We start from the raw sequence: 22,769 nt of genomic DNA on the forward strand, positions 1-22,769 counted from the left end.
ATAATTTCCCTTCAACTCCAAGCCATGATGCCCAGCTCTCTTTGCACTGTGTAAGTATCTTCCCTTAAAGCCTTTCTCTTCTGCTAGTACAGTCAACCAACCTGCTGCTGTTCTCTGTACCGTGGGTTCTGTTACGGCAGTGAGGAGATGGATGATAGGGGGATGGCTCTTGTGAGAAGGCATTGCCATCATACAGTCCCATGTCCTGACAGACACTGTGACTGCCTTTCCCTAACCCTTCAACAGGAAACAGGCCCCAAAGGGACAAGGAACCAAGCGTGATATGGCTGGCTGTGGGGCCAGGACCTCGTCAGCCAGGACAGGAGCAGGGCAGTCTGGGGGCTGCTTGGAGCCCTGACTGCAGGGAAGGATTCTGGTGATGAGCAGATCTGAGGACGAGGCAGGAGTCAGTGTCCTGGTTTAAGATCAGTGGAGTCCCTAGCAAGTCAGGGCACAGTTGTGGCCAAGCTCAAGCGCTTCCTCCATGTTACTTGTGTGGGATTGACACCCCTACCCCTGCAGAACCTGCCTTCAATAAGAGAAACTCTGGTTTTAAGATCATTTCAAAAGCATGTGTGTACCAGAGCTCCATCTCTCAGTATAGCTTTCTCTCTAAAGCCAAAACTGGAAAATAATCTTCCTCTGCAGTCACACAGAAAAACAAAACTGCTAGCATGACACACTGAGAAAGGTCAGGTTATGAAGATAGACAGTTCCATTTCTTTTGAAAACACATTCAGATTGTGTCACTACCATCTATATACTCAAAACGGAATATGCCACAGTGAGAAGGAAGCATTTTAACATATGCATATAAACACCCACAGTTAATATAAAAACTGTCAGAGTGGTTCCCCCACACCATCCTCCTAAGTGCACAACAGACCTATGTGTGGCTGTTGGATTAATGAAAAAATCCTGGAAATTGGCAGACCGCTAATGAAAAATAACTGTCTTCTTAAAAACGTAATTATGCAATTTCAAAATTAGTAATAATATAGACATAATTTATAAAAGAAATGTTCACAGGAATAAATATTTCTTTGTTTAAAAATTTCATTAACCCTCAGCTCTGAAGTTTTAAACTTGGATTCCTTTGGATTGTAGATATTTCATTGCCACATCAAATGCAGTTCTGCTACAGTAAACTAATCAAGCTTTTAAGGGAACTATTTTTTTAAATTAATGCTTTTCTTTTACAGTTATTAAGGCTTAAACATATTAAATCACATCTGACAATTTACAGGTTTGTTAGTGTCACTTCTTTTATATCTAAAGCAATTTCCATCATTTCAAAGGTTGATGGTTCCATCATCCTGATACATTCATGTTTCTATTTAATAACCTCATTCTGTCTGTAAAAGGGATACGTTCTCTTTCAATATGAATTCTCCCTCCTACGGGATATGCACTTCATTTACTTGTGTGCTCTCTCGCTCTTAAGTCTTTTATTAAAGCTATAAATAATTTTTTAACTAAGGGTACCTTTCCTCAATTACAGTCCTGTTGAATTGTGTAGTAACTCAAGTTTTACATTTGCAGAAGAAATTTTACCTTCAATAAGTGTTTGATTCTGGTCAAAGTAGAGTTTTCTTAGCTCTAACCACAGAAAAATTACAGGTTCTTACTATAAAATCCAGAAGTAGTTTTCTATACTGCTGTTACAAATTCATATTCTGCTCTTTGAAATTTTGTCATCTTGAAACTCTAGATGAGAAGAGGTGGTTCCATTGTTAGACACATTTTCCATTCCTTTCTAGTATTTCTGAGCACCTGTTTTGTGTGATATCTAAGCACTGTCCAAAGAGTTTGCCTAACTGTGGGCAAGTATGTATCCTAGCCTGTAGAAAATATGACCCCTTTCCCAAATAAGTAGTCAAGTATTCATGAAAGCCTCTTTCCTCTCTAAAGATTTTCCTGGCTGAACCTCTACTCTCTGCTGCCTCTGCCAGCATACCTTAAATTCCTTCCCTTATTCCCACTAAGGCTTGATGTGGCTTGTAGAGGAAATTTCCAAACCAGTGATCTTGGTGAGAGGCCTTTGTAGAAAAATTCAACCAACTAACTGTTATCAAGCATATACTATATAAAAAATCATGTTCAAAATTGAAAAGGAGCACACCTCAAGTAGTTTTTTTGGAAGCAGCAGCCAAGGAGCCCAAAGAGCAGCTTTGACTGCCCAGATCTCCCTGAGCTCAGAGGAGAGTGTGCAGGTTTGGTCCTCTGCTGGAGTGGGCAATTTTGTTGCTCCCCTGAGAATGATTCAACGTTCTGCTTCCTTTAATCATCTCTCTGCAAGACACTGACCTTCACTCTGGAGCCCAGACAGCTGACAGGACCTTCTGTGGGGCAGAACTCCCAGTCAGCCTCGAAGAATACCCACCTCAGGCTGAAACAGTCTGGTTGGTTTGTTCAGTGCTGTAAAGAACTTAGAGGTGATGAAGAATGTGTGATTTTAACCTGATGCTGTGATTTCTCTGATGCTGAGAAATTTCCTGGGGAGATTATTTGGGTTCCTCTCTCTGCTGACAGCATTGACTTCTCCTTCCTAGGGTGTTCTTGTATTTATTGTTGGTGAGTTAATATAGAGAATGCTGGGAATATGTACCAGAACACAGTTTTCCTTGTCCCTGCAATATTCCTTATATTGCTTAACTACAAATTAGGCAGAGGATAATGGGACCTCTTTTTTATACAGCTAATTTATCACTTCATTACTAAATAGGAAATCTTCCTTTCCATCCTGTTGCATGCAGCTATTAAGTAATCTTGCTTGACTCACACACGTGGCCTTTCATGTGTTTCTTAGTAAGGAAAAAAAATTACATAAGTTCAAGTTATTAGAAGCTGTGTCTTAGGCAGTGTGTTAGAATTTGAATTCAAATCCTCTAAATACTTGAGTATCTAGCATGTTGCTTTATAAAAGTAGTTATCTACATGGATACGCTTGTGTGTTCATGCCTCTGTGTATATGATATGCATTTAGGGAAACGAGAGAGAGTGCATAGCATGGAAACGCAAGGTCATGAAGTTCTGTTGGCAAATGCATTTAGGAAGGCAAAGGATTTTCTTCCTAATTTTTTTTTGTTGGTTTGTATGTTTGTTTTTTGACTTATTTTTTTTTTGTTGGTTTGTATGTTTGTTTTTTGAGGGGAGAGAATAATGAAACTGTTCTTTGTTTCTTCATACCTCAGCATTTGTTAGAACAATTTCTAGTTATTGGTAAAAAATGAGTTTCTTTTATTCATGCCCTTTGCCAGATCTAACTGTCTAATTTCAAGAATAATTGTTCTAAAGTTAAGAAAAGGACTTAATATAAAAAAATCCTCCCTTTTCCCATTTAAAAAACAAATCAATTCTGAAAAAAAGACCTATGTTATAGCCTCAAAACTTAGGTTCTTATACATACACCTATGTATCAAGACCAAGTGGCTATTGGAAATGTTGAGTTCCCAAATCTGACTAAAATCACTACCATCCTCAAACAAACTTTATTGTCTCAGTAAAATTTGGATTGGGAAATCTAAATCCCAGTTTTGATGGGGGAAAAAACCAGAAACTCGTTTTGAATATAGCTCTGTAACTTCATGTGTATACAGTCTAGGGGAGACAGCAATCAAAGAAGAGTTATGATGAAGGGAAAGAAATGCATTTTCTCCTTCATTATCAAGTTTTTCTGTTCACTTTATGATGGTGAAGCATTTTAAGTTATCTTTATCATTACAGCAGTCAGTAGACAGAAACAGTGCTTAGATCACACTCTTTCTGATCTTTATTCAACAAAGGAAGAACAGTCCTCTTCTGTCCATTGACTATTTGATGAAACACCTCCTACAAAATATGTGTCAACAGGTATTTTGAAATGTAATCTGAACAACTCAATATGAGCAAATTGATCCAGGATTTGGACAGAGTCTTATCTCAGAATGAAATGTGCATGAAAAAGTTAACAAAACATTGACTGTAGAGGAGCATTTTCCAATCCAAGTTATGAAACAAGATTTTGTAATGCTTAACTGTTACTGTCTCTTTCACTGTAGCTTCTAAGGGCATTACATTCCACCCAGGTACACCAGTATTTGGGCCAACAACTTCTGCTTGTGTTCAACTAAAGCAACATTTCTTCTTATGGAAAGTATTCTGGTTTTCCTTTCTCTGCTGGAAGAAACTGAGCAACTGCTGCCAGCTCCAGGGAGCATGCATAGGCAAGTACGGTTATTTCCAGAAAGTTTGATTAAATCTGAACTACAGCAGTTCTTCCATAAAGGCATGTTGTACTCAGGAAAGCACTGAAAAATGAAGGATCCACCATATTTCTTTATGGTTTGTTCTAGCGATGAAGCAGCTGTACTTTTAAATTTGAATTTGTCTGACTTCTATTTCCAGCTACTCTTTATGCCATTCTCTGTTAAAGTGCCCTTTTGTTTCCGTTTTTCTCCCTGAGGAGATTATGACACATCACAACCATATTTTGTATCATCTTTCTTTTCAAGAGAGTAATACTGGGAGATTTTTAAGGCTTAGCTAGCAGTGCTAGCCCTCAAAGTGGTAGCCCTTTCAAAATTGTGAGTTGTGCATTATGAGTGTCAGACTCACCAGTGCAGCATGCAAAGCTAAATCAATGTTGTATTCAAAGATCCCATGGAAGCAAAGTATTTTTTCACTATGATTTCCAGTGTCATTGCTTTCCAGAGAATTGTGTTGCTTTTGCCCTGTGCACTAGATGCAAAAGCCCAACACTACACTGACTTTGTACACAGGCAGTGGAACAGAGCCAGCCAGCAGAAGAGGCCAGGTTGCTCTGCCCTTGTCAGTATTCATCCACTGGCTGCCAGATGCAGATTTTATCAGCAGCAACTTTATACTTTACCCTGGGATCAATGACTGAAAGGATGGATACCCCTTTCCTAGTGACTCCAACAAAGAGAAATCAGCAGGGATTTCTTAGAGAGAAATTTTTATGATCTGCTACTAAATCACTTCACTAGTTATAAGGTAAGCAAAAAGAACAGTTTTAAGAATAGTATTGTTCAGGTGGAAAGCACAATGGTAAATGTGAAATACACTGAAGTGAGATTAGGCCTTTGATCATTCCAAGCAGAATGCTGATGAACCTATTTATTACACTAAAGTGGTGAAGTATAAATTATTTATGAGGAAAGGAATTTATTTTTTCTCATTTTGAGCTCCAGTCATTACACATTTGGCTCTGCAGCCACAGCTGTTTCTTTTAGAAATTGAATACTTGAGAAAAAACAGGCCAAGTAGAACACAACTCTGATTTCAATTGCAAATACTTAGAAATTTAAATAAAGCCAAAGAAATGCAGCAGATAGAAGTACTGGATATTTTCATTGCTCCAATGAAAACTCAATCACTAAGTAAGTTAAAGCCAAACTGTAAAGGTGCCACTACAATTAAATGTATTCCATAAGATGAGAACATGGGCAAGGTAGTGCAGAGCTGTCACCCCAAAGGACCCTCCAGTGAGAAATGAGAAGCAGCAAATATTTTGTAATGACACTAATGGACTCTTACTGGATTTGGACAGATTTCAGATGTACTTGTTCTCCAAGTGGTGAAGGTCCATACTGAAACATTACAGCAGTAAACAAAAATGAAGAATAACTGGGAAAAAAGGAGAGAAATAACCCCAAAAAAACAACTGGAAAACCTGTGATGGCAAAATCACAATGATCTATCAAAGATGTGAGTGTAATTTTGACATGCCAACAGAATTTCTTGGTGATGTCGCTGCTTTGTAACATTTTTTTGGCTGGACAATGTCAATATGGAGAAGTACTCATGGGAAAGTAATTATCAAACAAATTAGAATCTAACCAATTTCAGTTCATTGTGCGCTTCATAACCCTCAGGGCCTAACCAAGGGAGAGACTGAGCTAACTTTTTTCTATTGGCCTTTCATTGACAGCAGTAGAACTATTCAATTCACTGTCACATAGAATTTGGATTAATGTGCATCCAGAACTATACCAATTTACTCTAGCTGTTATCCAACCCATTATTTCATTGTCTATTTACAAACTGGTTTTATTTTTTTGCAGACTTGCCTACAGAAAAACTGAGCTAAATGAGCTACTAGACTGTATATACACTGGGCTGCCAGCTAAAAGATGTATATGCCCACAGCCGAGGTAATTCATATGAGTCCTGAGTTGTCACTTCTTGGCTACCTAGTTCTGTGTGCTGTATGCCTCTGTAAGGAATCAATGTATTTAATGACATTGAAAATGCTGACATTTTGAAAAAAAATCAGTTAATGCATCTATGTGTCTGTATATGCTACAGGGTATGGAATCTTTACCAAGACAGATCATCTTATTTTTCAGTGTGTGAAAAAGACTCAAAACCTCAGCAGGACAGTGTTCTGACTGCCTCCTGAATGTTACTGTTTTCAATACTCAAACAAATAAGCAGAAACTGAGGCTCTGCAGAGAACAGTTTGCAGAACAAGCCACTGTATGCATCTGAGAATAAACCTGTAGTTAAAAAGAAACCACCTCCCATTGCTGATATCACTCCCAATCTAACTTCATTCTTAGAAGATCCATCAAGATAACTCTGACCAGCACAGTCCAGTCCAATTTGGGTCTGCACATGTTGTCCAACATGGTTTTTGCCTAGCTACTGAATGGAGGCTGTACTGGTGTGATTAACAGAACTTATGTGGGGAACACATGGCGCTGGGCTGCTTGCATCAGAGAACAGCCAGTGTTACCCTGAGACAGGAGCCACTGGTGTATCTCTGGAAGGCAGTCACTCTCTCCTCTTCTTTCTGTGTCTCTGAACACTTTTGCATTTAAAGCTGCTCTGGGCAGAACTTTACAGCTTATTTTTGGAAGCCAGTGAAAGAGCTATTTGTCAAGCCTTTAACTGCAGATTGGTCAGCACAATTTTCTGAAAATTTATACAGCGTTCAGTCCTTATTCTGTGCCAAGTATGAGCTGCCTGGAGAGAACTACACTGCACTTACAGCAATTGCACTTCAACTGTCATGTTCTAGGTGGAATCTCAAATGTTTACTAATCAGAAAACAAGCTTTCCACAGTTCACTGTATGAATACCTTAAATCTCATCCTCTCCCACCACTGTGAAGGAAATCAAGTGGAAACTCTGGAGCAAGTTACTGTGTGTCCATGACATGCTGCAGCCATTCATCAAGCAAAGACTTTTAAAATCCTATGCAATATATTATATCAACAAAGAATTCTAAGAACAAGAGTAAGAATATGGATGGTATTTTACAGCTTTTACATACATAAAAAACTCAACTAGCATGTATTCTGCTAGATATGTGAAGAAACATTCTGTACTCCATCAATTACTAGCATTGGGTAAATCAAGTATAGAATGAAGAACTCAGAATAAATTTACATATATGCAATTCAGACAACATACTTGTAGCAAATGAAGTTGCAGTCAAACACTGAATTAGCATACTGTGCTGGTTTTGACTGGGATAGAGTTAATTTTCTTCATAGTAGCTATTACGTGGCTGTGTTTTGGATTTGTGCTGAAAACAGTGTTAATATAGGGGTGTTTTTGTTATCCCTGAGCAGTTTACACAAAGCCAAGGCCTCTTCTCCTTTTCACCCCACCCCACCAGCAAGGGGGCTGGGGTTGCACAGGGAGCTGGGAGGGGACACAGCTGAGACAGCTGACCCCAACCGCCCACAGGGACATCCCAGACCATATGATGACAAGCTCAACGCATTAAGCTGGGGGAAGAAGAAAGGGAGGAATGTTTGGAGTGATGGCATTTGTCTTCCAGAGTATCTTGGGAGCCCCACATTCCCGGACAGAGCTGAACACGTGACTGCCAATGGGAAGTAGTGAATGAATTCCTTGTTTTGCTTTGTTTGTGTGCATGGCTTTTGCCTTACCTGTTTAACTGTCTTTATCTCAATCCATGAGTTTTCTCGCTTACTCTTCTGACTCTCTGCCCCATCCCACCGAGCGGGGAGTGAGCAAGCAGCTGTGTGGGGCCGAGTTGCAGCTGGGGTTAACCCATGAAACATAATTAAATGCAAAAAAACGTTTTCAAAACCAAGGCAGACCTCTAAGTGAAAGAACTTTCTTATTTCTGACACCCACCATTATTTATCAGCATAGAGATAGTGACATAACAGCGAGTATGCTCAAACTGACATGAAGATAGATTTAAAACAATACAGCCTGTGTTGTCAGGAGGAATATCTGCAGCAGATTGCTGATCCTGGCTCCTGTGATATTAGTTTTGAGCTGACACAAGGTGTTCATGACCAATTACATCCTGTTCCATTGATGTTGATAGTGCCCTGGTTATACAGACTCCTATCTAGTGCCAAATTTCACCTTTGGCCATTGCCAGACTCTTCTTTCCCAGCTGTTCCCCAGTTTGAGCAGACTCTGGAGCATCCTCAGCCTGGCACAGACATCCTGCCGCTGCTGTTTGGCCCCTGCCCAGTGCAGGCGCTGCTCTCGGCTGAGCACAGCCCGCCTCCAGCGCGGGCAGCACACACGTGGCTCTGTACCAGTTATTGTTCTGGGATTGGGAGGGACTGGAGAGCGGAGGGGGAGCAGCCACCGCCCTCCCCACGAGTGGGGCGCGGGTGCCCCCGAGCGGCTCCTCGGCAGGGACTCCCAGCAACGACGGGACGGGCACAGCCCCCTGCCACAGCAATGACTTTCTAAATGGCAGTTTTTAGAGCATTCTTCTAGTTAGGAGCATGGATATTTGAGTCAATTAATTTTTCACAATAGCCACCGAGACACAACAGTATCCAATTCCTCATTCAGTTTCTGCTTATACTTCTCCTCTATGTCATAGTCAAATACCTCAAATTGAAGCTGGAAAAAATTAAATGTTCTCACTTCAAAGTCCCTTTCTTGACCCTCTGTATTCATCAGCTTTATCTTTGCAGATATATATAGACCTGGCAGATGTTACAGTTCTGGGTATAAGAATTTAAAATGCATCATGTTAAGAGACTTATGTTGGCAAATTATTGAACTCTCCTAAAGAGCCAATAAATAAAAATTACCAGTAAGATGGGTAAAGCTAGAAAACTGTAGTTGTTGCGGATTAGAATAGTGACTCTTTAATTAAAGTAATTGTGAAGAGAATTACTGATGCAAGATACAACTGCCTTTTTTTGAAGAAGAATTCAACCTCTTATGAGTTGCTGAGTAAACATTTGTAACGCAAGTCAGAGCCTTCAAACAACTCCTTCTCTAGAAAAATGTTACCGAGAGGCACATCACCAACACTTTCAAGTAGTCTTAACTTCTTCATCAGAAAAGAAATGCTTAGTAGTAGGTCATATTCCATTTCCCACAATTTTTACTCACTTCCACACTTCTAGTCACCATACTTGTTAACTGTGGTCCTTTTTTGAAAATCTGAGCAAGGTTTCACAAATGTATAAAATTACGGATTGTTAAAAACTGGAACAGGTGATACCACATTACAGTGCACTGACAGAAGAACCTTAGAACTGTAAATCCACAAAATTTTTTATTAAAATAACACCAAGTTTAAGAAATCAATGCAGTGCAAAGAAATTTCAGTTTGTCATACAAAAATTTTCCATCCTTAAGTATGTAAACTGCATTCCAATCCTGACGTGACTGACGCAATACAGAAACAGAAACACTGTAACCCAGATGAATGTCGAAGTTAAAGACTGGCATGCTGAGCAAGGAAGGTTCTTATTCTTTGCAAGAGCTCTTTCTTTACACTGTCTGGTACCAAGGCTGAAACACAAATAAGGTGGCAAAGAGTCAAAAATACAAAACAAACATATGCCAATACCAAACTTTCACAACAGCAAAGTCGATCCTTTGTTTGTTCTCACAATTCTGTTAATATATTGAGTAACTGAAACGACTTGATTTTCATATAGCACATCTATATTTCTCCCATTAAAAATAGGCTAAAATTGAGGTCTGTTGAGAACACTGTTGTTACTGGTAGGTTTTTCTGCCTAGTCATAGTACAGAAAATAGGAAAGCTTGAGGGAAAGGATTATTGAACAGTAAACAGGATATAATCACCACAACAAATGTGATTATCCTTTCTTCTTCACAAATTTAAAACCAAAAATTTCAGCCATGACCTCAGAGTAAAAGTCTCCAGCAAGTTATTTTGAAGGTCTATTTTTATTTAAAACTGAATGATGTTTCTCCCACTAACATCAAAGTTTATTAGAGAGCCCAAGAACGACAACATAAAGAAGACTGCAGTTTCCTTAAGTGACTCCATTTCTTCCTCTATCTGTATGCTAGGTCCTTTACTCTTCCCATTCCCATTACACTAAAGCTGTTAGTCCAGATTTTCCATCTTAAAGGATCATTAACTTTAAAACATCTGTGCTGCATACTCCAACTTTTCTTGGGACTATTAAGTCAATTATAAAGATGAATACAGACACGACTAAATAATGTGACCTGCAAAGTAGTCTATGCACACAGCTCATTACAGAGTTTGAATGACTGTTACACAATACCTATTCACATGTTTTATTTGTTGTTAATATTAAGCTACTAACATTTTTCCTTGAATCCAACACAGGCAATTTCATAATGTTGCTTTCAAAACATTAATGAAATAGAGGCGGTTATGTTTATTGATGTACTACCACATCTATGTATGTATTTCCTTACCTCTGCCTTTGGGAGTGATTTCTGCCACCAAATCATCAACAGTAACATGCTCTAATCCTTTCTCTTTAATGACATCTAGGGAAAACCAAGATCAACATTTTAAGTCTTTTAATCCATTAATTAGAAGACAAAACCTGTGCCACTGATTAGGATACAAAACCTGCATGCATATGTCGTCAGAGAATATGAAGTAGCAAATGACCTAAATGTAGGTTAATAACTCAGTACCTACTGCATTTTACACTGGATTAGTCTCTCATTCATCCATAGGTTTAAGGATGGGAACTTGTCTCTTCTGATGCATCTTGTTCAGCTCATATTTTAAAAACAAACATTACAAAGTTTTATCTCATCTGAGCATTACCAGATGTGCCTATTGCTGGAGTGTTGTAGCACAAGGTGGCTGTTTATCTCTTAGAATACATTATTTACATAATAGTGAGAAAGATGCAACTGGAAAAAGACTTGGGAACATACAAAAAGGGACAGCACGGACAGTGCTACTACTCTTCCTGTCTGGTTTAAACAACATGTCTCTGTATTTCAGCAAAGTTGAAAAGTATCTCTGAAAGAAAGGAATACAACTATAGCAAAATAACAGTAATGATTAAGATATAGTATATGATTAATACACATCAGTATTTAAACAATTTTCTACTTATAGTGCCTTGCACATTACTGAAGAATGCAGAAGTCAAAGCTGAGAAATAATCTCAATTCAGTAGCATGAACCTAAAATATTATTTAAACATGTTTTTAACTATATGTCAGTACCTAGGATTGATTGTCCCCAAGACACTAAATATGTTTTCTGAACTGACATCATATGAACTATCTGTAAACTCCTTTTCTTGGCTGAATTCCCTGAAATTAATCCTGGATTGCTCAGTTGTTGGTCCTAATCCATAATGGCAAGAAGCTCTAGAATAAGCTACAAAAAAAACACAAAAAACCAAAAAAACCAAAAACAAAAAAACAGCCAAAGAAAACCAACGAAACCCTCATCACAACAAAGGAACTGGAAAAGAAAAAAAAAAACAACAAACAACAACAAACCAAATAAACCCCACAACCTCCCCCGATAACAGAATGTTTAAGGTTGGAAGGGACCACGTTGGGTCACCTGGTCCAGCCTCCCTGCTCAAGCAGGGCCATCCTAGAGCACATGGCACAGGATTGTGTTCAGACAGTTCTTGAGTATCTCCAGTAAGGGAGACTCCAGAACCTCTCTGGGCAATCTGTTCCAGTGCACGGTCACCCACACAGGAAGGAAGTTCTTCCTCGTGTTCAGGTGGAACTTCCTGTGCATCAGTTTCTGCCTGTTCCCTCTTGTCCTATTGCTTGGCATCACCGAGAAGAGCCTGGATCCATCCTCTTGAGACTGTCCCTTCTGATACTTATAAATATTGATAAGGTCCCTTCTGAGTTATCTCTTCTCAAGGCTGAACAGGCCCAGCTCACTCAGCCTTTCCTCATGAAAGAGATGCTCCAATCCCTTAATCATCTTTGTCACCCTCTGCTGGACCCACTCCAGGAGCTCCACGTCTCTCTGTCCTTTCTTTTGGAGGTTATAAGGCTCTTAATGCAGACAAATTAATTTATATTTTTCCAGTCTCAGCAGCTGCAGTTACAGTTCAAAGTACTAATGTAAGCAAAATAATTTTACATTTCTTTACTATAGCAGAGTGTAAAGCATATAGCTGAGAAAGCAAATAAACATCCCTTCCATTATCTGTACTACTGAAATGGATAATCTCTGGCAGTGGCATCAGCCAGATGACTGCAAGCATGAATAATTTCAGCCTCCTCTGCTGAACCTATGAAAACAATTTAACACAGCCCTACAGAAAAAAAAACCAAACAACTTTGTAACAAACTATTGAATTTCCAGGCACAATAGACCAAATCAGAATTAAAGTGAAATCTCAAGGGATTTTTATTTGCTTTAAGTAAATTTCATCACATGGTAATATTCCTGGATGCTTAAATACTATATGTATAACAGTTTCATACGATTTACAAATCAGTAAATTGTAGTAATGCTAAACACTTAACTCAAAACTAAAGACTTGGGTACTTAGAGGTTCATCTGCTTGTTTTCCCTCCTCTAAGCAGATCACTTTATTTTCAAGAATTGTATTCAAAAAGAGTTCAAATGCACTTCTTTCTCTCCTGTGTGTGGACAAAGTTCTGTAAGTTGCAAGTTCAGTAAGTTCAGAGTTTCTAAGCTGCAAACCACTGTATTTACTCAATCCTTCTTCATCTTTCTCAAAAAAAAAAAAAAAAAAGCTGTATCATCATGAATATTTAGGGAATCAATTTCTACCCTTGTCTCAGAAGCTTAATAAGGTTCAGATCAGAGTTCTTCCAAGACTTTTTTTGCCAAGATAGTAAAATGCTTTCTTGCATGGAAAACTAACTGCCAGGGATACTTTCCGCTTTCCCAGATTTCATTTAAATTGACTGTTAGGCAGTGCAGCCTTCATCTCAGTTGACTACAAAGGATATTAATTACTTGACCACAGTTACCTTTGCAATGTGCCTTCAACTGATCCTTCCAGCCGCATTCAATTAATTTGGCTCTCAGCAACTCTTTAAGGCTGTTAAGACAATATACAAACTTGTTAGGAACAGCAAACACGCCTGACAGCTTAAATATGCTTCAGTGTGAAAGTTAAGCCTACAATTACTACCAAAGAACTCCCAGGCCAGCAGCAGAAATGGCTGAACAGCACATGAATCCTAAACCGAATGAGGACCAATTTCAGTTTACCACACTGGACTATGAAGACTGGGTGGCTCAGGAGCTAATTCACAGCATTTCTTCAGGCAGTATTGATGCTGCAGCCACAGCAAAGGGGTAGAAGTCCTTGAATCACTTGAACTGCTTGAGTCTACTCTAATAGCAGATGTATGCTAACTTCCAAAGTTGGGAGTAATTCACTTGAAACCAGGTATTCAAAATAAATAAAACCTTATCCCCCTCTTCTGAAGAGAATTCTGCACGACTGTCTCCAACTGCAGATTTCTTTCCCCAGTTACACATTACCTCCATATACCAAAAAATATTGAAAGCTAGCTAAAAAAGTGTAAATTAATATTAAAAATCAGAAGGGAAAATGAAAACAAACTATGATAAAATAAGCTTTAATATCTTTACCCTTTATTCCATCAGTTAGCAATCCTGCTTATCTTGTATCATCCTAAAAATCTTGGCAAAACCCTAGTTTTATGAATGAAAGGATTGCAGCAAGATGCTGAACTGTACAGGTCTAATCCCTTTTATTCAGTGAGTTGTGTAGAGGGCAGATGAAGTGATGACAAAAAGCAGAGTAAAAATACAGGTGAAATTGACTGCTCCTGGATATTTCTTAATTAAAGAAATTCCGAATGCTCTGCCTCTGATCACAGTACAGCTCTCACAAAGCCTATTTGTAATACAGCTTTTGACACTCTGTTAAAATTTTTCTTACTCTTAAATTAGGATAAAATAGATCCCAATACCATTTCAAGAAATTGCCTGCTCTGCTGAAGCTCTGTGCAATCTCCAAGGGGATGGTCACAAACAGGAAAGAAGTGAAGCACAGATACCACGTCAGGCTGCAAAAGGTTACACCAGGTACAGGGCTACACCATGACCCAGAGAAAAAACTCCTCATACAAGCCTTTGAAAAATGAAGGAAACAGAGCTTTTGGTGCATGGGGTTACAAGCACAGTGAAACAATGAGGAGGGAAATGTCGTAAGCATGCTAATAAGATGTAAATACAACGCAAATAAAACAGAGGGAAGAGACAACAAAAGGCCAAGAACTGACTGCCACATTACATTGCTCAATTTGCTTGTTTGCCTTTATTGGGATCTCTACAACGACTTACAGAAGTGCTGTTGTATGTGTTCTACCATATGTTTCTTTCCCTTACATCAGAAGATAGAGAAACACAAGAAAAACTGTAAAGCAAAAAGGAAAGTTTTGTCTCGTTCTTTTTATCAGGAAGTAACAATGGTGATTTTTATATGAACCAAGGCCATTTCAACACAAAATACCAGAATAAGAGAAAGTGTTCATAAGCCAACTACCCTATCCTTTACTTCCCCGGCATCTCTTTTCAAGTGTAAGACTAAAATGAAACTGTTCAAAAGGCATTTTTAAATGGCTTTATATAATACCTAAGACTTTCATGTGGTGGCATTTGAAGAATTTAGAGTTAAGTTTACTTAATCTCTACTTCTAGGTGTAGCTCACGTTTGATGTATTTAAAGTCTCTCACTGGCACGGAGTAGGATGCCAACTTACCGTTCCCGCTCTCCGGTTTCTATCAGCTTTTGGTTAATGGTTGCTCTCATCTGGGCATCTTTATTCATTTTGGAAATCTGGGTTTTCCACAAACCTGCAGAGAGGGCAGAGAAGGAGTTTCGACAAGCGCTGGTGTCACTCACACAACACAAAGAAGTCACCGAGGCAGAATGACACGCCGCTCTGTCCCCACTGACCCCCCCGCGGTCAATGTGTGTGCCCAGCTCAGGGCAAGGAGCTCCCCCGGCAGCCCCAGCTCACCGGGCCGCCCGCACGGGCGCGGCCCCCGTCGCCGGGCGCGGCCTCCCCGCAGCCCGGCGCGCCCTCCCGGTGCCTCTCCCGCCCGGCGGTGCCCCCGCGGCGCCCGGAGCGGGGCTGGGAGCGGGGCAGGGCCCGGTCCCACCGCGCTCCCCCCTCACCCTCCGCAGCGCCGCCGCTCCGGGGCCGCAGGAGGCGGAGCGGGCGGGTCACACACACAGCGGGCCACCCGCCCCTGCCGCGCGGGCACCGCCGGGAAATGTAGTCCGGGCTCGGCGACTACAGCTCCCGGTGCGCCCCGGGCTGGCGGCCGCCGCCGGGCCTGAACTACGACTCCCAGTGTGCCCCGCGGCGCCCGCGCACCCCCTTCCCGTGGAGCTCGGCGGCGGCTCCCACGCGTTTCCCGCAGCTCCGCGGACTTGGTGGCGCTTCCCGAAGTTTTCCTGGAGCTACGGGATGGCGGGCGCCGCCCACTGCTCCCTGCAGGCCAAGCGCCTGCTCCTGGACCCCAAGTTCGAGGGGTACAAGCTGTCGCTGGAGCCGCTGGCCTGCTACCAACTGGGGCTGGACGCGGGTGAGCAGTGGATGCGGGGCGGGTGCGGCGCGGGGCTGATCCATCTGGGAGCTGATCCCGCCGGGCATCCCTTGGGCAGCGCGGGAGGCCCGATCCGCCCGCCGTTCCCTTGCTCCCCCAGCGGTGCGGCGCGGCCCAGCAGCGGCCCTGGGTGCAGGTGCCCCGAGCGGGGACAGCCCAGCCCGCCGGAGCCCCGTGGGCGCTCAGGGGACCCATCGGCTTCTCTGGGTATCAGTGGCTGCGGTTTGGCAGTGGCGTCCCTTCTCCCCCTCAGCCTCGGGTGGGCTCTTGGTGGGCCGAGGTCTCTGTCAGATCTCTGCCTCGCACCTCTCTGCCCCTGGAAGTTTGGGCTTAGTTTCTAAATGGGTAAGGAAAGCCTTGAGCTAAATCTGATCTTGGTTTGTGCAGACGAGCTGAGGCTGATAACCACCTCAGGGAGTTCAGAGGGGAGTGTGAACGGAGAATGTGTGATTTAGATAAATACATGTGAAATTAATATGTTACACAAAATTCAGCAAATTAGCTGTTTGTCTTTCTTACTCTGCCCACAGTTCAGAGGTTGATCCTCAGGCTATGCATTCCATGCCCTGCTTTCTCTGCCAAGCATCAGCAGTATTTGAGATGCTGCTCCACTAATAGGCTAATTCACTGAGGAGTACATTAATGCTAAGTCCTGTTGAGTATGTGCCTACAACACGTCCCCTGAAATCTCTCAGCACTCTGCGTTTATTGATTCGTGAAATTTAGGTCTTTTGTAAGGTGGATAAATTAGTTTTCTTTCTGTTTTTTTTAATCATGCTGAGAACATAATATACTAATTGGTGTCTCTGTATATTTACTGAGCAATAAACCTGTCTACAGAGTTACCCATTATATGGTACTTTAGTTCTTTGTTGAAAACATTGTATGAGTAGTGGACCAGAAAGGTATGTTTACCATGCTGAGTTGTCAGCAGTAAGATGGAACTTGTAGGTAAATTGTGTATTGAAGGACAAGTGAACAAGCTGAGGTCGTCCTGTCTGTGGTAGGAGTGGAAAATCTAATAAGTAACTTTTTTATTACATATTTTGACAATTTTACTGTGAGACTGATTTAGGTGTCGCCTTTCAGAGTCCAAATACAGTTGTGTGGAGGCGTGCTACAGTTGTGTCAAAGGTGGCAATGATGTACATAGGTGCAGTCTCTTAGTTTATCCCTTATTTGATATTCTGCCTATGGTCAAACAAGCTTTGTGGTTCTTGGATAGTCAGTTGTGCACCTGTTCTAAAGTGTGAGGATGAGAGGTTTCATTATAATACACAATCAATGGAGTTGCTAATGGACAGGTGGATCTACTCAGTTCTTGTTCATTCTGACATTTTAAATAATAGTTACAGTAACTGATGTGATAGAGGATTGGTATCTGTGACTGTATTCTTTTCCTTCCCCATTTCCCACAGCACAAAAACTCTGACTTGTTTCAGTCTAAACTTACTTGTCTGTCCTACAGACTCATTAATGTTAACGCACTTTGTTCTCTGTGTGTGTATGTATATATAGGTACAGATATAGGTCCTCTGGACAGTGGAAAGCTTTTGTTGTTGTTGTGTTTGGAAATTAGTAGCAGGAAATACACAACTGTCTTCCAGATGTTTTGTTTTCAGCCTACTCTTAGGCCTTCTGGTTGCCTCTTCCTCCTTGATGGTTTTCTTTTGCCTCTTTCAAGGCAGTTTCTTCGCAGTGCAGAGGGGTTCTGTACCTGAACTTTGTGTCAATGGTCTACATATGTGTTAAATTGCAAGCATCCTTCCAAAACTTGGGGTTTATGTTGTACAGGAACAATGGGCTGAGTTGTAGAGACCATGAATAATGTGGAGGCTGTGGCTTTTTCAAAGTACTGCATGTGAGAAGAAACTAATACTGTGTGAGAAGGCCAAGAATTTCTACTTTCCAGCGCATTTGTGAACAGATTCAAAGCCTCTGGAACATGATGAAGAACATTGTAGTTTGTGGGCTATTAAATTAATAATTGTCACTGTGTGAAGAGTTTGATTGGATTTCCTCAAAGTGAGACTGAATACAATAGCTAAAAGAAATGTCAAATGTTTAGGAACACTTATCAGCATGATTATTTCTGATTTTATTCACAACTGTTTGAAAAAATATGGAAGATTATTGTTAAAAGGCTGGAAGATTAATGTAAAAAGGCTGTTGAATTTTTTGTTTGTTTTCCAGGAAAATACTTTGTGAGTGTTTGTCTCAAAGGACCTGAAATTTGAAGTTCTGCCTGTGTGGCATCCCAGATTTTGTGGCAGTAAGATGAATATGTGAAGTTTAGAGTACTTGAAATACATGACAATAAATAGAAATAGGTACTCCTTCTTAAGTAGAATTGAGTTTTGTCTCAGCTGTAGTTGAAGTATTTATGCAGTGTTATTACAAACTTACTTATTAAGTTTTAGAGTATCAATCTTCTTTGTCAATATATGTATCTGTGTTTTTATATTTATCTATATTTATTAATTTCACTGCTAGGTATAAGATAAAATAAAAAAACTTTTCCACATGGAATTGATGCAGGCTTCTACCACTGGAGCAGGTAGATAGCAGAATGTGGTACTGTGTGGCACTTGTGGTGATTGTCATGCTCGTGTGGACTATGGTGAGCTTCATTTTCTGACCATTGTGTTCAACTTAGTATTCAGTTCTAATTTGCCTTCAACTGTCAAACTGTGGTTGACAGGAATTTGCTCTTGTCAGGTGTGCAACTGACACAGAAATAAATTTTTAAAAATTATTTATTTATTTAATCTGTGGTAGAAGGCAATTTTCTAGTGAATTTCTTAAAATGTGTGGTCACAGAGAAGAAGAATGGGGGAATTCTGATACCTTTCCTTCCCTTTTAAACACTATGATTTGCATGTTCTTTTATTTCTTCCTTACTCCTACCTATTCTGCCCTAGTTAATTCTAAATTGTCACAGTCATTTCTTGTCTCATCTCTCATCCTGGTAACGTATTTCAACTAGTAGTGGGTCCTGCACTATTATACCTTTAATTCCTAACTCTTCATCCTAAATTTTGTATATCTCTTGCCTTTTTTTTAGTTTATTTCCATAACTTATTTTCAAACATTTTCTTTGCATTGAGCTTTGTAATGAATTTTTATGGAGCAAAAGGCACTGATATGTTTCAAAGACTTGGATATTTTAATATTCCATTTTCATTTGAAAAATTAAATATAGAAAAAAGTCTTTAATGTATGGGAAATAGTAAGAAATTGTGAGCTCTTGCAGACATTTACTGCTGTAGTTCATAAAGGTTTGTGTCAGGCATGTGTGTATCTGTTGTGTTGTACTTTCATTTCTTGAGGGGGAAAAAAAGATAATGTAGAGGCAGGTTCTGCCTTGGACCTGCTGTTAAAGAAGATGGTTCTTGCAGCTGGCACAAGTCAGCTTTTAAATCGAGGCATTGCTATAGTGATACTTTAACAAAGGCCTTGCTAGTTTTTGGATCTTGTTAAATTCACACCTGTGTGAGTAATTTCGTCAGGCAAAGCCAGTTCATTACAAGGTGTCTGTCAGTCCATGCTTGTTTTCAGCAATCCACGTGTTCATTAAACGGTATTTTTCTTTTTCTTTTGTCTATTAACATACTTATTGCAGTAGATTAAACAAGCCTTGTACTTTTACTCAACAACAGCAGTGAGATGACGCTGGCAATAACAATAAAAACATATTTTTTTAAATTTAAAGAGCAAACATTAATGCAGGGTTAGAAGGATCTTTGAATGCTGATACTAGAAAATAAACTATCTCTTCCACCAGTAGATCAGTGTGTATGAAATACAAAATTGCTTCCACTGGGTGGCATTGCAAAACCAGGCATGACATGCAAGCGTATATTCCATGCCACAAAATATGCTGATATAATTATTTTGCATCTTTTACTGTATTGTAAAGTTGCTTTGGTATATTCAGTAAAACGTCTAAAAATGGAGGGTCTATGGTTGTGGGGGTGTGTTTCATGGCAGATGTAAGACTTCTCTATTCATTTAAAGTATAAGTTCCTGATAGCATTCTTCATTCAGAGAATGTTGGGAGTGTTTTTGCAGTGCAGAGAAATAATTACTATAATACCCAGTTTGGGAGTTTATTATAGCATTTAAGTTAGGAATGTGTTACTATTTCTGTTGATTGCTTTGAATTGCTTTGTATTTAGTGCTTTTGCTTTTAAGTAAAGGCATTGTGAGTGAAAATCTGTGCTTAATTATCTTTGAACTGTCTTGAGTCAAATGACTTTTTTAAAGAATGGAACTGGAGATAAACAGAATTTGAGAAAAGCAGCATGATTTTCTTTGTCCGAAATATCCCACCTAGCTAGGGTTGTTGGGAAATAATATTGAAAGCTGAGATTTAATTTGTATATTCTGTATATTTTTTTTTCTGATGTGACACAATATGAATTATTGTTTCTGGGTTTTAGTAGTGCAGTTATCAGTTATTAGTGTATTTATCAGAAATTTGAAAGAGCCCATGTATCATTCTGTTGAGTAGCTGCCACTGACTGCTGCTTTTTAGTTGAACCCAAACAGCTGAAGCTAGTGAGTTAATTAGTCTGACTCTTAAAAAACAAACAACAAAAAACCCCACCCCAAAAACCCAAACAAAAACCCTAAAACAAAATAAACACTCCCCCAAATGAAGCAACAACAAATCAGTAAAAAATCCTGATTGAAAACCAAATAAAAACCTGCAAAACTGTGTAAATGTGAGATTGAATAAGGTGATGATCTGACTGAAGTATTTCTTCTTTTCCATTTATGTTACCTTATCTTTCTCTGAATTTACTTCAGTAAAACTCTTAACTTCTTCTTTGTTTTGTCCTTTACTTTTTTTTGCACTCAGCTCTGTTGGTTTTCTCTTCTTTTTTCCAAGGACCATCAAGAACCCTTAAAGGCTGTAAAAAGGAAGGAATGAACTTCATCCTAATGTAGAATCTCCTATAAACTATCTGAGCTCATTGTATGTGATAGCAGATGGCAGCTGTGCACAGATTTCACTTGATCACAGTATGGGTTTCAATAAATGGAGGATGGAATAAGTACTTTAATTGCTTAATCTTGACAGAGCAACATGTAACTGTGATACCTTGTGAAAGCAGTCGATAATCTTATTTGAAATGTTTCATGACAGGACAGTATTCATTTGTTTGATTTCCCGGTTTAAAATCACCTACGAATTGTATAGTTTCTGACTCCTGTTTATGTGGTGTTAATTACAAACTGCAATAATACAAGGGATTTGGATCTCCTGTTCCTGACCCCCCTGTATTATTCAGGGCTTATTAGGACTGCAGGCTGGAAATTTATCTTCCAGCTTTTATAAAGTTCATTACGTTGCACTAAGCTAAGAAATAGTATATTGTTCCCAGAATTTTTGTGAAAAGTTATCCATTCATTTAATTTGGACTGGTTTTACTATTTGTATGTGTTTTAGTTGCATTTCTGACATGAGCAACAATATCTAGGGGAGTGGGGAGGGAGAAGTGGAGAAAGAAAGTCTTACAATTTTAGGGTTTTGTGCCAAAAATCTTTGTGTTTCCGCATGTGTATTCCAATTTCAGAAGATCAGTTAATGTAGCTACACGTGAACCATGTTCTTGGTTTCATTGAAAATAATTATCCTGGATTATATTTCTTTTGGTCTTTAGTTGTTTAGAGCATGTTCATGTCTTGTTATCTCTTGTCCTGTTGGGAAAAATATCTTTACGATAAGGCTTGATTATATAAACAGCTTTATAAAGCATTTTCACAATATATTCTTCTAAATTTTCTTACAGTGTAATTTACTGTAAAATATTCTAATTAGTTAAAATAGAAATTGGAATGGGTAGCAGTCTTTGCCATTATGACAGGTGTACTTTCTTCTCACCCCTTTGTTGATATCCTGTCTTGTTCTGAAGGGCCATAGCTTGTGGAACAGTAATTTATTAAATGCAAAAGTACGGAAATCCCTCCTGTGTGGTGAATATGAATAATGATAGGAGCTGAGTGGAATTAATACTGCTGGTTTGCAAATATCAACAGTGATTAGGAGACTAATTGCTAATTATACTGTCATTTTGCAAGCATTTTGTATAGTATGACTGGATTTTTTATTAATTAGGCATTATAATCTTGCACAGTTTCCTAAAACCACTTTTATGTTAATAGCCAGTGTCTCTAATGGGGTCAGTTCTGAGCCATATAGTGACTGTCTGATTGTTGGGTTTGTGATAGCTGTGCAGTGGCACTGATGGCACTGCCAAATGAACTGCTCTTTGCAGTAATTGGTGTTCTGACAGAGTAGAGTAAACTACTTCTGCTTCAGTAGGTTTTAAGTGGGTGCTATAGAAGAGTCTAAGAAATCTGAGTGCTGCTGCACAGAATTGTGAATGGTCCCTCTTATAGGGTGGGATGGAAGTGAAATCCTGGAAATATTTCCTAACTTTGTTTTTGAGCAGAGAAGAGAACAGAAGTTGGATGATGAGGAATTAAAATAACTGTGAACTGTTGCTATGAAAGGAATTAGCCTTGAGATGCTTTCCCCATTCTCTGGGCTTGAGTGCTAATCATCATGGACTGAGAGAGTTTATTTATAACATTCTAAAGGATTTTGCTTGTGTGAAGTTCAAGATAAGTTTTCTGCAGGAAAGCTAAGGATCCTGGGATAACTAGTAGAGAGTGAAATGGAGTTCTGGTCTATGTGAGACTATTTGCAGAAGGATGGACTAGACCTCTGCTAATGTATTTTAAGATGTTGGGACTACAGCTGCTTGATCTCTGTGTAAATGAGGAATAGGAATAAAAGAGCTGCAGATAATTTAAATAAAAACCTGATTAGTCTTTGGAAGGTAACCCAGTTTTGATTACTGTTAGTTGAGTAGAGGTTTTCTGTTTGGAAAAGTTTTACTCAGGTGGATGACTGTAGGTGGAATACTTCTTGCCTTGAAGAAGG

At 39.6% G+C, this 22,769-nt stretch overlaps 2 protein-coding genes and 1 long non-coding RNA gene across 5 annotated transcripts in view; 2 read left to right on the plus strand and 1 right to left on the minus strand.

The window, feature by feature from the left end:
* Window positions 1-5,562: 5,562 nt before the first annotated feature.
* Window positions 5,563-7,704, plus strand: LOC126635128 (uncharacterized). Its single transcript, XR_007627534.1, has 3 exons — window positions 5,563-5,709; window positions 6,066-6,155; window positions 6,351-7,704. It is a non-coding gene; the product is annotated as an uncharacterized LOC126635128 (long non-coding RNA).
* Window positions 7,705-9,498: 1,794 nt separating this feature from the next.
* ENY2 (ENY2 transcription and export complex 2 subunit) lies at window positions 9,499-15,479 on the minus strand. 3 transcript variants are annotated; one of them, XM_050306011.1, is made up of 5 exons: window positions 15,381-15,479; window positions 14,962-15,055; window positions 13,195-13,265; window positions 10,666-10,740; window positions 9,499-9,756 (listed from the first exon to the last, which is right to left on the minus strand). In XM_050306011.1, the coding sequence occupies exons 2-5, from the start codon at window positions 15,027-15,029 to the stop codon at window positions 9,680-9,682; spliced, it is 291 nt and encodes a 96-aa protein (XP_050161968.1). In that variant the 5' UTR covers window positions 15,030-15,055; window positions 15,381-15,479; the 3' UTR covers window positions 9,499-9,679. The 3 variants fall into 3 exon arrangements, with proteins under 3 accessions (XP_050161968.1, XP_050161981.1, XP_050161974.1); XM_050306024.1 differs by lacking the exon at window positions 15,381-15,479 and adding an exon at window positions 15,296-15,313; XM_050306017.1 differs by lacking the exon at window positions 15,381-15,479 and adding an exon at window positions 15,223-15,241.
* A 150-nt stretch (window positions 15,480-15,629) lies between these two features.
* Window positions 15,630-22,769, plus strand: part of NUDCD1 (NudC domain containing 1) — a 36,780-nt gene continuing 29,640 nt past the window's right edge. Inside the window, exon 1 of the mRNA XM_050305759.1 lies at window positions 15,630-15,793. Coding sequence (XP_050161716.1) covers window positions 15,676-15,793 — 118 coding nt within the window. The 5' untranslated portion in view covers window positions 15,630-15,675. The remainder of the gene's footprint in view (window positions 15,794-22,769) is intronic.

The sequence above is a fragment of the Myiozetetes cayanensis genome, unplaced genomic scaffold (assembly GCF_022539395.1).
Source record: "Myiozetetes cayanensis isolate MyiCay16 unplaced genomic scaffold, myiCay2020 scf1, whole genome shotgun sequence".
Classification (NCBI taxonomy): domain Eukaryota; kingdom Metazoa; phylum Chordata; class Aves; order Passeriformes; family Tyrannidae; genus Myiozetetes; species Myiozetetes cayanensis.

Coding starts and splice junctions, on each gene's coding strand:
- ENY2 (XM_050306011.1), bottom strand. CDS start 15,029: ATGAATAAAGATGCCCAGATGAGAGCAACCATTAACCAAAAGCTGATA. Junction 10,741..13,194: donor GTTGAAGGCACATTGCAAAG/GTAACTGTGGTC, acceptor GGTTTTCCCTAG/ATGTCATTAAAGAGAAAGGA. Junction 9,757..10,665: donor AATCACTCCCAAAGGCAGAG/GTAAGGAAATAC, acceptor TTTGTGTTTCAG/CCTTGGTACCAGACAGTGTA.